Consider the following 20,000-nt stretch of genomic DNA (forward strand, 5'->3'; position numbering starts at 1 on the left):
TTACAGCAGATGGTGAGGGTGTGGTGTATGGTGACTCACCTTACAGCAGATGGTGAGGATGTGGTGTATGGTGACTCATCTTACAGCAGATGGTGAGGGTATGGTGTATGGTGACTCACCTTACAGCAGATGGGGAGAGTGTGGTGTATGGTGACTCACCTTACAGCAGATGGGGAGAGTGTGGTGTATGGTGACTCACCTTACAGCAGATGGTGAGGGTGTGGTGTATGGTGACTCACCTTACAGCAGATGGGGAGAGTGTGGTGTATGGTGACTCACCTTACAGCAGATGGTGAGGGTGTGGTGTATGGTGACTCACCTTACAGCAGATGGTGAGGATGTGGTGTATGGTGACTCACCTTACAGAAGATGGGGAGAGTGTGGTGTATGGTGACTCACCTTACAGCAGATGGTGAGGGTGTGGTGTATGGTGACTCATCTTACAGCAGATGGTGAGGATGTGGTGTATGGTGACTCACCTTACAGAAGATGGGGAGAGTGTGGTGTATGGTGACTCACCTTACAGCAGATGGTGAGGGTGTGGTGTATGGTGACTCACCTTACAGCAGATGGTGAGGGTGTGGTGTATGGTGACTCACCTTACAGCAGATGGTGAGAGTGTGGTGTATGGTGACTCACCTTACAGCAGATGGTGAGGGTGTGGTGTATGGTGACTCACCTTACAGCAGATGGTGAGGATGTGGTGTATGGTGACTCACCTTACAGCAGATGGTGAGGGTGTGGTGTATGGTGACTCACCTTACAGCAGATGGTGAGGGTGTGGTGTATGGTGACTCACCTTACAGCAGATGGTGAGGATGTGGTGTATGGTGACTCACCTTGCCGTAGATGGTGAGTAGGTGGCGAGGCTGAGGAAGTGAGTCAGGTGACAGCAAGACTCTCAAGTCAGGTAGGAGAGACTCTACGTACGAGCGGTGTTCCTCACTCTCCCTCACCTCACGGTAATCTGCAATGACACCATCACCTCAGTAGTCAGTGTCACTACTCATGCAGCTGGGTTGGTAGAACACTCAACTCACACATTGAGTGTCCGTGGTTCGATGCCCGGTACGGGTGGTAACACTGGGACGTGTTTCCTTAAGACACCTCCTGTTCCTATTCACTTAGCAGTAAGTAGGTACGTGGGTATTGGTCGACTGGTGTGGGTCGCATCCTGGGGACAAAATTAACCTAATTTGCCCGAAATGCTCTGCATAAGGTACTTTCTATATAGCAGTACGTACGTCACTGGTGTCAACTATGGTCTATATAAGTTGTATCGTGTACTTATAGAAATAAAGATATTATTATTATTATTCTTATTATTATTATTATTATTATTATTATTATTATTATTATTATTATTATTATTATTATTATTATTATTATTATTAATATTAATATTATTTCTTCAATTAGCGTCACCCATTCAAGCAGTTCAGTGCCTCCCCCAGAGTGCCAGAATTATTCCATAACTTGTTGAGAACACTACTGTAAATGTGGGTATATCTCTGTATATACCCTGAGAGGTGAGTATAACTGTGTATATACCCTGAGAGATGAGTATAACTGTGTATATACCCTGAGAGGTGAGTATAACTGTGTATATACCCTGAGAGATGAGTATAACTGTGTATACAGCCACTGAGAGAAAATAAAGAAGGGGATATACCCCCTCCCTCCCTCCCTCCCTCCCTCCCTCTCTCTTCTTTCCCAGATACAAAACATAAACCCTTCCCTTCTCTTGGTCATTCCCCCAGATGATGCATGACCCCAGGGTTCAGGGCTCCCCCAAGACAACACTGGTGATACATGACCCCAGGGTTCAGGGTTCCCCCAAGACAACACTGGTGATACATGACCCCAGGGTTCAGGGTTCACCCAAGACAACACTGGTGATACATGACCCCAGGGTTCAGGGCTCCCCCAAGACAACACTGGTGATACATGACCCCAGGGTTCAGGGTTCACCCAAGACAACACTGGTGATACATGACCCCAGGGTTCAGGGCTCCCACAAGACAACACTGGTGATACATGACCCCAGGGTTCAGGGCTCCCCCAAGACAACACTGGTGATACATGACCCCAGGGTTCAGGGCTCCCCCAAGACAACACTGGTGATACATGACCCCAGGGTTCAGGGCTCCCCCAAGACAACACTGGTGATACATGACCCCAGGGTTCAGGGCTCCCCCAAGACAACACTGGTGATACATGACCCCAGGGTTCAGGGTTCCCCCAAGACAACAGTAGTCAGGGTACTCACGACTCTCCAGGTCCCTGAAGCGTCGACTTCTCTTCTCGTCAATTTTCTCAACAATTTCCTCTCCACCGTCCTGTCAAGTGAACAAGTATGAACAAGCAGATATGAACAAGCAGATATGAACAAGCAGATATGAACAAGCAGATATGAACAAGCAGATATGAACAAGCAGTTATGAACAAGCAGATATGAACAAGCAGATATGAACAAGCAGATATGAACAAGCAGATATGAACAAGCAGATATGAACAAGCAGTTATGAACAAGCAGTTATGAACAAGCAGTTATGAACAAGCAGATATGAACAAGCAGTTATGAACAAGCAGATATGAACAAGCAGATATGAACAAGCAGATATGAACAAGCAGATATGAACAAGCAGATATGAACAAGCAGTTATGAACAAGCAGTTATGAACAAGCAGATATGAACAAGCAGTTATGAACAAGCAGATATGAACAAGCAGATATGAACAAGCAGATATGAACAAGCAGATATGAACAAGCAGATATGAACAAGCAGATATGAACAAGCAGAAATGAACAAGCAGATATGAACAAGCAGATATGAACAAGCAGATATGAACAAGCAGTTATGAACAAGCAGAAATGAACAAGCAGATATGAACAAGCAGATATGAACAAGCAGATATGAGCAAGCAGATATGAACAAGCAGATATGAACAAGCAGAAATGAACAAGCAGATATGAACAAGCAGATATGAACAAGCAGATATGAACAAGCAGATATGAACAAGCAGATATGAACAAGCAGATATGAACAAGCAGATATGAACAAGCAGATATGAACAAGCAGATATGAACAAGCAGATTTGAACAAGCAGAAATGAACAAGCACATATGAACAAGCAGAAATGAACAAGCAGATATGAACAAGTAGACATGAACAAGCAGATATGAGCAAGCAGATATGAACAAGCAGATATGAACAAGCAGATATGAACAAGCAGATTTGAACAAGCAGATATGAACAAGGAGAAATTAACAAACATATATGAACAAGCAGATATGAACAAGCAGATATGAACAAGCAGATATGAACAAGCAGAAATGAACAAGCAGATATGAACAAGCAGATATGAACAAGCAGACATGAACAAGCAGATATGAACAAGCAGATATGAACAAGCAGATATTAACAAGCAGATATGAACAAGCAGATATGAACAAGCAGATATGAACAAGCAGATATGAACAAGCAGATATGAACAAGCAGATATGAACAAGCAGATATGAACAAGCAGATATGAACAAGCAGATATGAACAAGCAGACATGAACAAGCAGATATGAACAAGCAGATATGAACAAGCAGATATGAACAAGCAGATATGAACAAGCAGATATGAACAAGCAGATATGAACAAGCAGATATGAACAAGCAGATATGAACAAGCAGATATGAACAAGCAGATATGAACAAGCAGAAATTAACAAGCAGATATGAACAAGCAGATATGAACAAGCAAATATGAACAAGCAGATATGAACAAGCAGATATGAACAAGCAGAAATGAACAAGCAGATATGAACAAGCAGATATGAACAAGCAGATATGAACAAGCAGATATGAACAAGCAGAAATGAACAAGCAGATATGAACAAGCAGATATGAACAAGCAGATATGAACAATCAGATATGAACAAGCAGATATGAACAAGCAGATATGAACAAGCAGAAATGAACAAGCAGATATGAACAAGCAGATATGAACAAGCAAATATGAACAAGCAGATATGAACAAGCAGATATGAACAAGCAGAAATGAACAAGCAGAAATGAACAAGCAGATATGAACAAGAAAATATGAACAGGCAGATATGAACAAGCAGATATGAACAAGCAGAAATGAACAAGCAGATATGAACAAGCAGATATGAACAAGCAGATATGAACAAGCAGATATGAACAAGCAGATATGAACAAGCAGAAATGAACAAGCAGATATGAACAAGCAGATATGAACAAGCAAATATGAACAAGCAGATGTGAACAAGCAGATATGAACAAGCAGAAATGAACAAGCAAATATGAACAAGCAGATATGAACAAGCAGATATGAACAAGCAGATATGAACAAGCAGATATGAACAAGCAGATATGAACAAGCAAACGTATAGATTTCAACGTGGACACTCAGACTAGTTTATAGAACTATAGAAGGAGCTGAGTATATAGAAGGAGCAGAGTATATAGAAGGAGCTGAGTATATAGAAGGAGCAGAGTATATAGAAGGAGCAGAGTATATAGAAGGAGCTGAGTATATAGAAGGAGCTGAGTATATAGAAGGAGCTGAGTATATAGAAGGAGCAGAGTATATAGAAGGAGCAGAGTATATAGAAGGAGCTGAGTATATAGAAGGAGCTGAGTATATAGAAGGAGCTGAGTATATAGAAGGAGCAGAGTATATAGAAGGAGCAGAGTATATAGAAGGAGCTGAGTATATAGAAGGAGCAGAGTATATAGAAGGAGCTGAGTATATAGAAGGAGCTGAGTATATAGAAGGAGCAGAGTATATAGAAGGAGCTGAGTATATAGAAGGAGCTGAGTATATAAAAGGAGCAGAGTATATAGAAGGAGCTGAGTATATAGAAGGAGCTGAGTATATAGAAGGAGCTGAGTATATAGAAGGAGCTGAGTATATAGAAGGAGCTGCGTATATAGAAGGAGCTGAGTATATAGAAGGAGCTGAGTATATAGAAGGAGCTGAGTATATAGAACGAGCTGAGTATATAGAAGGAGCAGAGTATATAGAAGGAGCTGAGTATATAGAAGGAGCTGAGTATATAGAAGGAGCTGAGTATATAGAAGGAGCTGAGTATATAGAAGGAGCTGCGTATATAGAAGGAGCTGAGTATCTAGGAGCTGAGTATATAGAAGGAGCTGAGTATATAGAAGGAGCTGAGTATATAGAAGGAGCTGAGTATATATAAGGAGCTGAGTATATAGAAGGAGCTGAGTATATAGAAGGAGCTGAGTATATAGAAGTAGCTGAGTATATAGAAGGAGCTGAGTATATAGAAGGAGCTGAGTATATAGAAGGAGCTGAGTATATAGAAGGAGCTGAGTATATAGAAGGAGCTGAGTATATAGAAGGAGCTGCGTATATAGAAGGAGCTGAGTATATAGAAGGAGCTGAGTATATAGAAGGAGCTGAGTATATAGAAGGAGCTGAGTATATAGAAGGAGCTGAGTATATAGAAGGAGCTGAGTATATATAAGGAGCTGAGTATATAGAAGGAGCTGAGTATATAGAAGGAGCTGAGTATATAGAAGTAGCTGAGTATATAGAAGGAGCTGAGTATATAGAAGGAGCTGAGTATATAGAAGGAGCTGAGTATATAGAAGGAGCTGAGTATATAGAAGGAGCTGCGTATATAGAAGGAGCTGAGTATATAGAAGGAGCTGAGTATATAGAAGGAGCTGAGTATATAGAAGGAGCTGAGTATATAGAAGGAGCTGAGTATATAGAAGGAGCTGAGTATATATAAGGAGCTGAGTATATAGAAGGAGCTGAGTATATAGAAGGAGCTGAGTATATAGAAGTAGCTGAGTATATAGAAGGAGCTGAGTATATAGAAGGAGCTGAGTATATAGAAGGAGCTGAGTATATAGAAGGAGCTGAGTATATAGAAGGAGCTGAGTATATATAAGGAGCTGAGTATATAGAAGGAGCTGTGTATATAGAAGGAGCTGAGTATATAGAAGTAGCTGAGTATATAGAAGGAGCTGAGTATATAGAAGGAGCTGAGTATATAGAAGGAGCTGAGTATATAGAAGGAGCTGAGTATATAGAAGGAGCTGAGTATATAGAAGGAGCTGCGTATATAGAAGGAGCTGAGTATATAGAAGGAGCTGAGTATATAGAAGGAGCTGAGTATATAGAAGGAGCTGAGTATATAGAAGGAGCTGAGTATATAGAAGGAGCTGAGTATATAGAAGGAGCTGAGTATATAGAAGGAGCTGAGTATATAGAAGGAGCTGAGTATATAGAAGTAGCTGAGTATATAGAAGGAGCTGAGTATATAGAAGGAGCTGAGTATATAGAAGGAGCTGAGTATATAGAAGGAGCTGAGTATATAGATGGAGCTGAGTATATAGAAGGAGCTGAGTATATAGAAGGAGCTGTATATAGAAGGAGCTGAGTATATAGAAGGAGCTGAGTATATAGAAGGAGCTGAGTATATAGAAGGAGCTGAGTATATAGAAGGAGCTGAGTATATAGAAGGAGCTGAGTATATAGAAGGAGCTGAGTATATAGAAGGAGCTGAGTATATAGAAGGAGCTGAGTATATAGAAGGAGCTGAGTATATAGAAGGAGCTGAGTATATAGAAGGAGCTGAGTATATAGAAGGAGCTGAGTATATAGAAGGAGCTGAGTATATAGAAGGAGCTGAGTATATAGAAGGAGCTGAGTATATAGAAGGAGCTGAGTATATAGAAGGAGCTGAGTATATAGAAGGAGCTGAGTATATAGAAGGAGCTGAGTATATAGAAGGAGCTGAGTATATAGAAGGAGCTGAGTATATAGAAGGAGCTGAGTATATAGAAGGAGCTGAGTATATAGAAGGAGCTGAGTATATAGAAGGAGCTGAGTATATAGAAGGAGCTGAGTATATAGAAGGAGCTGAGTATATAGAAGGAGCTGAGTATATAGAAGGAGCTGAGTATATAGAAGGAGCTGAGTATATAGAAGGAGCTGAGTATATAGAAGGAGCTGCGTATATAGAAGGAGCTGAGTATATAGGAGCTGAGTATATAGAAGGAGCTGAGTATATAGAAGGAGCTGAGTATATAGAAGGAGCAGAGTATATAGAGAAGGAGTTGAGTATATAGAAGGAGCAGAGTATATAGAAGGAGCTGAGTATATAGAAGGAGCTGAGTATATAGAAGGAGCTGAGTATATAGAAGGAGCTGCGTATATAGAAGGAGCTGAGTATATAGGAGCTGAGTATATAGAAGGAGCTGAGTATATAGGAGCTGAGTATATAGAAGGAGCTGAGTATATAGGAGCTGAGTATATAGAAGGAGCTGAGTATATAGAAGGAGCTGAGTATATAGAAGGAGCAGAGTATATAGAAGGAGCTGAGTATATAGAAGGAGCGGAGTATATAGAAGGAGCTGAGTATATAGAAGGAGCAGAGTATATAGAAGGAGCTGAGTATATAGAAGGAGCAGAGTATATAGAAGGAGCTGAGTATATAGAAGGAGCTGAGTATATAGAAGGAGCTGAGTATATAGAAGGAGCTGAGTATATAGAAGGAGCTGAGTATATAGAAGGAGCTGAGTATATAGAAGGAGCTGAGTATATAGAAGGAGCAGAGTATATAGAAGGAGCTGAGTATATAGAAGGAGCTGAGTATATAGAAGGAGCTGAGTATATAGAAGGAGCTGAGTATATAGAAGGAGCTGAGTATATAGAAGGAGCTGAGTATATAGAAGGAGCTGAGTATATAGAAGGAGCTGAGTATATAGAAGGAGCTGAGTATATAGAAGGAGCTGAGTATATAGAAGGAGCTGAGTATATAGAAGGAGCAGAGTATATAGAAGGAGCTGAGTATATAGAAGGAGCTGAGTATATAGAAGGAGCAGAGTATATAGAAGGAGCTGAGTATATAGAAGGAGCAGAGTATATAGAAGGAGCTGAGTATATAGAAGGAGCTGAGTATATAGAAGGAGCTGAGTATATAGAAGGAGCAGAGTATATAGAAGGAGTTGAGTATATAGAAGGAGTTGAGTATATAGAAGGAGCTGAGTATATAGAAGGAGCAGAGTATATAGAAGGAGTTGAGTATATAGAAGGAGCTGAGTATATAGAAGGAGCTGAGTATATAGAAGGAGCTGAGTATATAGAAGGAGCTGAGTATATAGAAGGAGCAGAGTATATAGAAGGAGCTGAGTATATAGAAGGAGCAGAGTATATAGAAGGAGCTGAGTATATAGAAGGAGCTGAGTATATAGAAGGAGCTGAGTATATAGAAGGAGCTGAGTATATAGAAGGAGCTGAGTATATAGAAGGAGCTGAGTATATAGAAGGAGCTGAGTATATAGAAGGAGCAGAGTATATAGAAGGAGCTGAGTATATAGAAGGAGCTGAGTATATAGAAGGATTGCTTGAGTACACAACTATAATTATAAACGGTGATAGAAGGTCAACTTAGTGAAGAATATTAACAGTAAGATCTGTAAATGTCTGGTGATGTTACTTGCAACCCTTTGTTTGTACAGGAACTGTCACGGGAGGGAGAGAAGGAGGGAGGGAGGGAGAGGGGAGGGAGGGAGAGGAGGGAGAGAAGGAAGGAAGGGAGGGAGGGAGAGAAGGAGGGAGGGAGGGAGGGAGAGAGGAAGGAAGGAGGGAGGGAGAGAGGGAGGAAGGGAGGGAGGGAGAGAGGAAGGGAGGGAGGGAGAGAGGAAGGGAGGGAGAGAGGGAGAAAGGGAGGAAGGGAGGGAGGGAGAGAGGAAGGAAGGGAGGGAGGGAGAGAGGAAGGGAGGGAGGAAGGGAGAGAGGAAGAAAGGGAGGGAGGGAGAGAGGAAGGGAAGGAGGGAGAGAGAGAGGAAGGGAGGAAGGGAGGGAGAGAGGAAGGGAAGGAGGGAGAGAGGAAGGGAAGGAGGGAGGGAGAGAGGAAGGAAGGGAGGGAGGGAGAGAGGAAAAGAGGGAGGGAGAGAGGAAGGGAGGGAGGGAGAGAGGAAGGGAGGGAGAGAGAGAGGAAGGGAGGGAGAGAAAGAGGGAAGAAGGGAGGGAGAGAAAGAGGGAGGAAGGGAGGGAGGGAGAGAGGAAGGAAGGGAGGGAGGGAGGGAGGGGAAGGGAGAGGGGAGGGAGGGAGGAAGGAAGGGAGGGAGGGAGAGAGGAAGGGAAGGGAGGGAGGAAGAGAGGGAGAGAGGAAGGAAGGAAGGGAGGGAGAGAGGAAGGAAGGAAGGGAGGGAGAGAGGAAGGGAGGGAGAGAGTAAGGGAGGAAGGGAGGGAGAGAGGAAGGGAGCAAGGGAGGGAGAGTGGAAGGGAGGAAGGGAGAGAGAGAGGAAGGAAGGGAGGGAGGGAGAGAGGAAGGATAGGAGGGAGGGAGAGAGGAAGGAAGGGAGGGAGGGAGAGAGGAAGGAAGGGAGGGAGGGAGAGAGGAAGGAAGGGAGGGAGGGAGAGAGGAAGGAAGGGAGGGAGGGAGAGAGGAAGGAAGGGAGGGAGGGAGGGAGAGAGGAAGGAAGGGAGGGAGGGAGAGAGGAAGGAAGGAAGGGAGGGAGGGAGAGAGGAAGGAAGGGAGGGAGGGAGGGAGAGAGGAAGGGAAGGAGAGAGGAAGGAAGGGAGGGAGGGAGAGAGGAAGGAAGGGAGGGAGGGAGAGAGGAAGGAAGGGAGGGAGGGAGAGAGGAAGGAAGGGAGGGAGAGAGAAAGGAAGGGAGGGAGGAAGGGAGAGAGGAAGAAAGGGAGGGAGGGAGAGAGGAAGGAAGGGAGGGAGGAAGAGAGGAAGGGAGGGAGGGAGTGAGAGAGGAAGGGAGGGAGGAAGGAAGGGATGGAGGGAGGGAGAGAGGAAGGGAGGGAGGGAGGGAGAGAGGAAGGAAGGGAAGGGATGCGTTGATATCAATAAAAAAATTTTCATCCAAGGGATTGGAGCTAGTTTCCCTTTTCCTTAAATAAAAAAAATACGTCGTCAAAGATATTCAAACGTAATTAGGACATTGTTGTTTCTGAATTATGAGAAGTTAGTAGTGTGTGAGGCACAGCCTAGCAACCTGTGTCACCAGGCACAGCCTAGCAACCTGTGTCACCAGGCACAGCCTAGCAGCCTCTGTCACCAGGCACAGCCTAGCAACCTGTGTCACCAGGCACAGCCTAGCAGCCTCTGTCACCAGGCACAGCCTAGCAGCCTCTGTCACCAGGCACAGCCTAGCAGCCTCTGTCACCAGGCACAGCCTAGCAACCTCAGTCACCAGGCACAGCCTAGCAACCTCAGTCACCAGGCACAGCCTAGCAACCTCGGTCACCAGGCACAGCCTAGCAACCTCAGTCACCAGGCACAGCCTAGCAACCTCAGTCACCAGGCACAGCCTAGCAACCTCGGTCACCAGGCACAGCCTAGCAACCTCAGTCACCAGGCACAGCCTAGCAACCTCAGTCACCAGGCACAGCCTAGCAACCTCGGTCACCAGGCACAGCCTAGCAACCTCAGTCACCAGGCACAGCCTAGCAACCTCAGTCACCAGGCACAGCCTAGCAACCTCAGTCACCAGGCACAGCCTAGCAACCTCAGTCACCAGGCACAGCCTAGCAACCTCAGTCACCAGGCACAGCCTAGCAACCTCAGTCACCAGGCACAGCCTAGCAACCTCAGTCACCAGGCACAGCCTAGCAACCTCAGTCACCAGGCACAGCCTAGCAACCTCAGTCACCAGGCACAGCCTAGCAACCTCAGTCACCAGGCACAGCCTAGCAACCTCGGTCACCAGGCACAGCCTAGCAACCTCAGTCACCAGGCACAGCCTACCAGGCACAGCCTAGCAACCTCAGTCACCAGGCACAGCCTAGCAACCTCAGTCACCAGGCACAGCCTAGCAACCTCGGTCACCAGGCACAGCCTAGCAACCTCAGTCACCAGGCACAGCCTAGCAACCTCGGTCACCAGGCACAGCCTAGCAACCTCAGTCACCAGGCACAGCCTAGCAACCTCGGTCACCAGGCACAGCCTAGCAACCTCAGTCACCAGGCACAGCCTAGCAGCCTCTGTCACCAGGCACAGCCTAGCAGCCTCTGTCACCAGGCACAGCCTAGCAGCCTCTGTCACCAGGCACAGCCTAGCAACCTCAGTCACCAGGCACAGCCTAGCAACCTCAGTCACCAGGCACAGCCTAGCAACCTCGGTCACCAGGCACAGCCTAGCAACCTCAGTCACCAGGCACAGCCTAGCAACCTCAGTCACCAGGCACAGCCTAGCAACCTCGGTCACCAGGCACAGCCTAGCAACCTCAGTCACCAGGCACAGCCTAGCAACCTCAGTCACCAGGCACAGCCTAGCAACCTCAGTCACCAGGCACAGCCTAGCAACCTCAGTCACCAGGCACAGCCTAGCAACCTCAGTCACCAGGCACAGCCTAGCAACCTCAGTCACCAGGCACAGCCTAGCAACCTCAGTCACCAGGCACAGCCTAGCAACCTCAGTCACCAGGCACAGCCTAGCAACCTCAGTCACCAGGCACAGCCTAGCAACCTCAGTCACCAGGCACAGCCTAGCAACCTCAGTCACCAGGCACAGCCTAGCAACCTCAGTCACCAGGCACAGCCTAGCAACCTCAGTCACCAGGCACAGCCTAGCAACCTCAGTCACCAGGCACAGCCTAGCAACCTCGGTCACCAGGCACAGCCTAGCAACCTCAGTTACCAGGCACAGCCTAGCAACCTCAGTCACCAGGCACAGCCTAGCAACCTCAGTCACCAGGCACAGCCTAGCAACCTCAGTCACCAGGCACAGCCTAGCAACCTCAGTCACCAGGCACAGCCTAGCAACCTCAGTCACCAGGCACAGCCTAGCAACCTCAGTCACCAGGCACAGCCTAGCAACCTCGGTCACCAGGCACAGCCTAGCAACCTCAGTCACCAGGCACAGCCTAGCAGCCTCTGTCACCAGGCACAGCCTAGCAGCCTCTGTCACCAGGCACAGCCTAGCAGCCTCTGTCACCAGGCACAGCCTAGCAACCTCAGTCACCAGGCACAGCCTAGCAACCTCAGTCACCAGGCACAGCCTAGCAACCTCGGTCACCAGGCACAGCCTAGCAACCTCAGTCACCAGGCACAGCCTAGCAACCTCAGTCACCAGGCACAGCCTAGCAACCTCGGTCACCAGGCACAGCCTAGCAACCTCAGTCACCAGGCACAGCCTAGCAACCTCAGTCACCAGGCACAGCCTAGCAACCTCAGTCACCAGGCACAGCCTAGCAACCTCAGTCACCAGGCACAGCCTAGCAACCTCAGTCACCAGGCACAGCCTAGCAACCTCAGTCACCAGGCACAGCCTAGCAACCTCAGTCACCAGGCACAGCCTAGCAACCTCAGTCACCAGGCACAGCCTAGCAACCTCAGTCACCAGGCACAGCCTAGCAACCTCAGTCACCAGGCACAGCCTAGCAACCTCGGTCACCAGGCACAGCCTAGCAACCTCAGTTACCAGGCACAGCCTAGCAACCTCAGTCACCAGGCACAGCCTAGCAACCTCAGTCACCAGGCACAGCCTAGCAACCTCAGTCACCAGGCACAGCCTAGCAACCTCAGTCACCAGGCACAGCCTAGCAACCTCAGTCACCAGGCACAGCCTAGCAACCTCAGTCACCAGGCACAGCCTAGCACCCTCGGTCACCAGGCTCAGCCTAGCAACCTCAGTTACCAGGCACAGCCTAGCAACCTCAGTCACCAGGCACAGCCTAGCAACCTCAGTCACCAGGCACAGCCTAGCAACCTCAGTCACCAGGCACAGCCTAGCAACCTCAGTCACCAGGCACAGCCTAGCAACCTCAGTCACCAGGCACAGCCTAGCAACCTCAGTCACCAGGCACAGCCTAGCAACCTCAGTCACCAGGCACAGCCTAGCAACCTCAGTCACCAGGCACAGCCTAGCAACCTCAGTCACCAGGCACAGCCTAGCAACCTGTGTCACCAGGCACAGCCTAGCAACCTCAGTCACCAGGCACAGCCTAGCAACCTCAGTCACCAGGCACAGCCTAGCAACCTCAGTCACCAGGCACAGCCTAGCAACCTCAGTCACCAGGCACAGCCTAGCAACCTCAGTCACCAGGCACAGCCTAGCAACCTGTGTCACCAGGCACAGCCTAGCAACCTCAGTCACCAGGCACAGCCTAGCAACCTCAGTCACCAGGCACAGCCTAGCAACCTCAGTCACCAGGCACAGCCTAGCAACCTCAGTCACCAGGCACAGCCTAGCAACCTCAGTCACCAGGCACAGCCTAGCAACCTCAGTCACCAGGCACAGCCTAGCAACCTCAGTCACCAGGCACAGCCTAGCAACCTCAGTCACCAGGCAGCTCAGCCGTAACTCCTGTACTTGTGTCTGTAGCCACAATTTGTGTATACAGACAACTTTAATGAAGATTAGAATTATATGTTTAAATGATTTAATATTTAAGGAAAGGAGACGTATCAACAATGACCACCTGACAATATTGCCCTCTTTATTGTATTTCTTCCAGATAAACATGAGTTCTTCACGAAGAGTCTGCTTGAACAGTCTCACTGCATTTTGCTACATTTATGGCGAATACTCTTCGCAAAAAGAAAGACAGAACATCACAGATTTCGTAAAACAAGTTTTTCTTGATTATTTTGGAGTGGCGCTGGAGAACAAGACAAGTCTTGGGCGGCCCATGTGGTTTGTAAAACCTGTGTAGAATGCTGACAACAGTGGAAAAATAGGTAAAGGGAAAGTTTAAACTTGGGTGTACCTATGATGTTGAGAGAACCCAAAAACCACCACGGCTATTGTTATTTCTGTCTGGTGAATGTGAAAGGTTTCAGTCGATACAAGTCAAGTGGGAACATCGTGATGTGGAGTCAGCAAGGATCACTGTGCCACAGTGAAGACGGTACCATACCAGTGTTTACAACACTGTCTGACCTTCCACTGTCAGATGTTGAAGAAACTCAGAGTTTAGGATGTAACACAGGTGATAGCAGTAGAAGTTAATATAAAGTAAACATTTCAACAGCCCAGCAGTTCTCCCAAGAACTCAATGATCTGATACGTGACCTCAGTCTCTCACAGCAATCATCTGAACTTTTAGCATCCACACTAAAAGAACTGTCTACAACAAGAAGTTAAAATAACAGCTTATTAGACAAGATAGGTTTAATTCCTTCCTTACTTCCGCCATGATAAAGAACTTGTATACTGCAATAACATCTCTGGACTTCTTCTTCGAATGGGACTTGAATACCGACCACGAGATTGGCGGCTGTTTATAGACACTTCCATCAGAAGCTTGAAATATGTCTTATTGCACACTGGTAACCAATATACATCTCTTACAATTACAATCTCAACAAAACTTGAACAGGAATACGAAAATATTAATATGGTATTGTAGAAGTTGCCAAGCTACCCAAGACTCTATAACCCCACCCGGTAGATCATCAGATGCAGCATTCTTCACCTGACCTCAACATTCTGAACATGACTATAAATACTCTCGTACCTTCCAACCCCAGGTAGATCCGTGTGTGACTTGAAAAAGCCCACTGTGTGGGTGAAACGTTGTCAATAAAGGATCATATTATACTGCATTTGTGTTTATATTTCCATGGTATTGTAGAAGTTTTGGTATCATGAGCACAAGATGTTTGTGTTGATCTGAAGATGATCAATTTCTTGCTTGGTCAACAGTGGTATTACAAAGTACCTTTGTTGCACCTGTTTGTGGGACAGTAGAGCGAAGGCAAGAGTAACATGTCCTTCAAGATAAAACCATGACTGTAGCTGCAGCAAACATTATTAACGAGCCACTGGTTGACAGGGATAACATTATTCTGCCACCACTCCACATTAAGTTAGGACTAATGAAGCTATTCGTTAAGACCTTGGAGAAAGATGACAAGTGCTTCAAATACATTAGTAGATCGTTCTCTGGAAAAACTGAACGTTGGAATCTTAGATGGTCCTCAAATTCGAAAGCTAATATCAGAAAAATAAGTGAATGGTGTTGAAGTTCGTGCATGATGCAGTTATGTGTCGGTTGTCAAGAACTTCCTGGGTATTAATGAAGGATACAATTATGAAGAACTGGCGCAAAACTGCTGTAAAACATACGAGCTTCAAGAATTTAGGAACTTCTTTGAGCATGAAGGTAAACTGTCTCCATGGCCATCCAGACAGATTTCCACATAATCTTGGTGAGGCGAGAGACAAGGGAATAAGTTCCAAGGAAGATATAAAGGTGACGGAGGAAAGGTATCAAGGTAGATGGAACACACATGATGGTAGACTATTGCTGGAGCCTCCATCGGCACTGTCCTGAAGACCAACACAGAAGAAAATCGTACAAATAACGTCTTCATACGCAGTAATTAGTGGTATCTGAATCATCTTACCATGAATCTGTTATTATACAGAATAAAGTGTCACTATATATTACATGATTTGACTTTTGCGTGATCTAAAAAAATAATTTCAAGGCGATTTATAAGTTAGTCCCGCCTGATCAATATATTTTTCTTATCTTTTATCACAACTAGAACCAATTAAGTAAAACTGGTGACACTGTGACCCAGCACCACAAAATGACCCTAAAATCATTGTAATATCATTGACTATGTGGCTGATGCGGCTTTAGCGCTCCCCGCAGCAACAACAACATTAATAATAATAGCGAAAATAATAATAGCAATAATAATTATAATTTCAAAATAATAATAATAATAGTCATAATAATAACGAAAATAACAATGACAATTATGAACATAATAATAATAATAATTATAATTACAACAATGCTATAATAACAACAATAACAATAATGATACAATAATAATAATAATAATAATAATAATAATAATAATAATAATAATAATAATAATAATAATAATAATAATAATAATAATAATAATAATAATAATAATAATAATAAATAATAATAATAATAATAATAATAATAATAATAATAATAATAATAATAATAATAATAATAATAATAAATAATAATAATAATAATAATAATAATAATAATAATAATAATAATAATAATAATAATAATAATAATAAATAATAATAATAATAATAATAATAATAATAATAATAATAATAATAATAAATAATAATAATAATAATAATAATAATAATAAATAATAATAATAATAATAATAATAATAATAATAATAATAATAATAATAATAATTAATAATAATAATAATAATAATAATAATAATAATAATAATAATAATAATAATAATAATAATAATAATAATAATAATAATAATAATAATAATAATAATAATAATAATAATAATAATTAATAATAATAATAATAATAATAATAATAATAATAATATTAACCCTGAGCTTGTGGATCAGTCTTGCTAGGAACCTAGCATAGTCGCTGGGTGTGAAGTGCGGTAGACTACGGAAGACCGCACACTCCCGCTGGTGCTGCGGCTGCGACAGCTCCCTGCACAGGTCACTGCAATACCAGGCTCGTCCGCAGTCCCTGCAGCGCCGCAGTATGCGGTCCTTCCTGCGGGAGAATCAGTAGTAGCACTCAACACCTGACACTCAACACCTGACACTCACACCTCACACTAACACCGTAACTAACACCTGAGAGTCACACCTGACACTCACACCTGACACTAACACCTGACCCTCAACACACATCTTCTGTATAAGCATACAAGGCTGTGTTAGCATGTGTGGCAGACTAATCAGTTGTGTGTGTTTATGTGTAGGTGTGTGTGTGTGTGTGTACTCACCTATTTGTGGTTGCAGGGGTCGAGTCTTAGCTCCTGTGTTTGTGTGGAGGTGTGTGTGTGTGTTGCGTGTGTGTTTATGTGTGTGGAGGTGTGTGTGTGTTTATGTGTGTGTATGTGTGTGTATGTTTATGTGTGTGTATGTGTGTGTATGTTTATGTTTGTGTATGTGTGTGTATGTGTGTGTGCGTTTGTGTGTGTGTGTTTATGTGTACGTGTGTGAGTTGTGTGTGTGTGTTTGTGTAGAGGTGTGTGTGTGTTGTGTGTGCGTCTGTCTGTACTCACCTACTTGTGAGTGCAAGAGTCGAGTCATAGCTCCTGGCCTTGGTTATTAACTTTCCTATCTGGATAGAGAAATGGTAGGTACAGCATCGGTACACAGCTGTATGAGTAGGTATGACAGGCGGTCACTAAGCCAGGAGAGTGAACCAGTAGCAGCAGTCAGTTCGGAAGGTAGGGCCAGGAGCTGTCACTCGACCTCTTCAACAACAAAAGGGTGAATACACAGAGACGCGCCGCACAAAACACACACACACACACATACACACACACACACACACACACACACACACATACACACACACACACACACACACACACACACACACACACACACACACACACACACACACACACACACACACACACACACACACACACACACACACAAACACACACACACACTGGTCTGGTCTATTGCCAAGTGACGTCATACCGTATTTACTGTCTCGTGATACTGATGTCATGGGTGTGTATGTGTGTATGTACGTGTGCGTTTGTATATTCATCTATTTGTGGTTGCAGGAGTCGATTCACAGCTCCTGGCCCCGCCTCTTAACATCTACCAGATTCACTTCCTTCTAGTCTCGTGTGCTCTGTTATATCTAACATTAAAACTTAGAAAGGAGCCTGCTTTCATGCAGGTCATATCCCTTCCCGGCCACTCTCAGGCTGAAGAAATACTTCCTGACATCCAAGTGATTTATATATGTCTTTAATTTCTAACTGTGATCCCGTGTACCTGTTTCTCACCACTGTCCACACTATCAATTCTTCTGAGAATTTTCTATTGTGTTGTCATATCTTCCCTGGTGACTGTTAATGGTCCTAGTCAGACCGAAACGTCGTGATCATTTCTCTCTCTCCTGTGTGCGGGTTATATGTGTCTTGATCCATTTACGGTGTTGTGCCTTTTTCCTCATTCTCCCCTGGTTCTTCTATCCAGTGTCGTCAGTTTTAGTTCCATTAGACGCTCCTCATACCTCATCTCCCTTAATTCTGGGAGTAGTCTATTTGTAGTCTGTCTGGGACTAGTCTGTTTGTAGTCTATCTGGGAGTAGTCTATTTGTAGCCTTTCCTTGTTCTCGTCTATTTTTATTCTCCGCGTCAGTCTTCCATCATCTACAAACTGGGACACATCTAGCTTCCTCTTTTCTTGTAAGTCAGTCAGGTGTACCACAAACAGTACCGATCTAGTTACCGATCCTTGCGGAACCCCACTTGTCACTCTGTCCCATGTTGACACCTCGGGCCATCACTCTTTGTCTCCTTTCCATAGAATTCTCTTTGATTCACTCTAGTTTATTCCCTGTTCTTCGTGACTGCTACTCAAGCTGCTGTTCCAGTCACTTGTGAGGTATACCAGTCAATGTTTTCTTGCTGCTTATAACTATTGAATCCATCTCTCTCTCTCTCTCTCTCTCTCTCTCTCTCTCTCTCTCTCTCTCTCTCTCTCTCTCTCTCTCTCTCTCTCTCTTGCCTCACTTCTGTTATTCTCTCACAGAGTTCCAGGAGGCACGTAAGAAGAGATCTGCAATCTCTAATCCCGTGCTTGTTACTGTTTAAGAAACCATTTCTCCCTTAGTTCTCCATAACTCTCTGACTGTCTTCTCCATTACCTTGTATTAGTATGTCTATGATAGCAGTCTGCAGTTGAATGCTTCCTGTCTGTCTCCTTTCTTAAATATTGAGACTACATTCCGTGTCTTCCAGACCATTGGCTAGTGTTTCACCTGTGCTGAGTTGCGGATTTTCCTACTGTTTTCCCCTATAGACTCCCTGGTGAAAAATTCTCTCCAGTTATATTGCTTTCCATGTGTCCAGATCACTCAAAAAGATTTTTTTTTTTCACTTCTTGTCCAGTTGTGTGCATGTTGTCCAGTACCTGTTGGTGTAGCCTTTGTCTGTGGTGCTGTTGTGTTATTGTTGCAGCTATTGTTGCACCCATTGTTCACCTGTTGTTCACCTGTTGTTGCACCAGTTTTCACTGAAAACAGTTATTCAACTCCTCTCAGACTTTCACTTTGTTTCTCGTGAACTCTCCTCCTTCCTTCGTTACCCTTATTAACTGATCTTTCACTGTTTTCTGGTGCATATATGTGTGTGTGTGTGTGTCAGGCACATATTTGAATATGCAGCACTAGTATGAAGCCCACACCTGGTCAAACATGTAAAGAAATTGGAGAAAGTACAAAAGTTTGCAACAAGACTAGTCCTGGAGTGGTTTGGTGAACTACTCCTGATGACGCTAGAGGATAGGAGGGATGGGGAGGACATGACAACGATGTATAAAATACTGAGAGGAATTGACAAGGTGGACAGGGCCAGAATGTTTCACAGATGGGACACAGGAACAAGGTGCCTACAACTGGAAGTTGAAAACTCAGATGAACCATAGGGAAGTTAGGAAGTATTTCTTTAGCCTTAGAGTTGTCAGGAAGTGAAATAATCTGGAGAGTGAAGTAGTGGAGGCAAGATCATACATAGCTTTAAGAAGAGGTACGATAATGCACTTGGAGCAGGGAGAGAGTGACACAGTAGCGACTAGTGAAGAGGTGGGGGCAAGGAGGTGTGAATCGACCCCTGCAATCATATATAGGTGAGTACACACACACACACACACACACACACACACACACACACACACACACACACACACACACCTACCTGGCTGAACCAAAACAGTATTCACAGTAGCAGCCGATGAGGGAGGAGTCAAGGAGAGTGCAGAAAGGTTTTGATGTGAGGATAATATCCCCTCGCTTCACCGCCTTCTTAGCCAGCAGAGTCTTGGCTCTCACACACGCTAAGTCTCGCATCTTGACGACACTGGTGCCACCACACCCTCCTGGCACCGCCACGCGCGGGGCACTGGCCCCACACCCTGCCCGCCCAGACGCCCTCCTGCGGCAGACCTGCCCGCCCGCCCGCCCGCCCGCCCGCCCGCCCGCCCGCCCGCCCGCAAGCCAGCCTTCACGCCCCCCTCCCC

General features: G+C 44.9%; 1 protein-coding gene across 2 annotated transcripts in view; it reads right to left on the reverse strand.

The window, feature by feature from the left end:
* LOC128705246 (histone-lysine N-methyltransferase SMYD3-like) overlaps positions 1-19,899 on the reverse strand; it is a 53,800-nt gene extending 33,901 nt beyond the window's left edge. The window contains exons 1-4 of one of the 2 annotated variants that reach the window (XM_070095682.1): positions 19,679-19,899; positions 16,323-16,500; positions 2,270-2,339; positions 840-967 (exon numbers count right to left, since the gene is read on the reverse strand). In XM_070095682.1, coding sequence (XP_069951783.1) covers positions 840-967; positions 2,270-2,339; positions 16,323-16,500; positions 19,679-19,830 — 528 coding nt within the window. In that variant the 5' untranslated portion in view covers positions 19,831-19,899. The remainder of the gene's footprint in view (positions 1-839; positions 968-2,269; positions 2,340-16,322; positions 16,501-19,678) is intronic. The other variant, XM_070095681.1, reaches the window with a different exon arrangement.
* Between the last annotated feature and the right edge of the window lie 101 nt (positions 19,900-20,000).

The sequence above is a fragment of the Cherax quadricarinatus genome, chromosome 51 (genome assembly GCF_038502225.1).
Source record: "Cherax quadricarinatus isolate ZL_2023a chromosome 51, ASM3850222v1, whole genome shotgun sequence".
NCBI lineage: Eukaryota > Metazoa > Arthropoda > Malacostraca > Decapoda > Parastacidae > Cherax > Cherax quadricarinatus.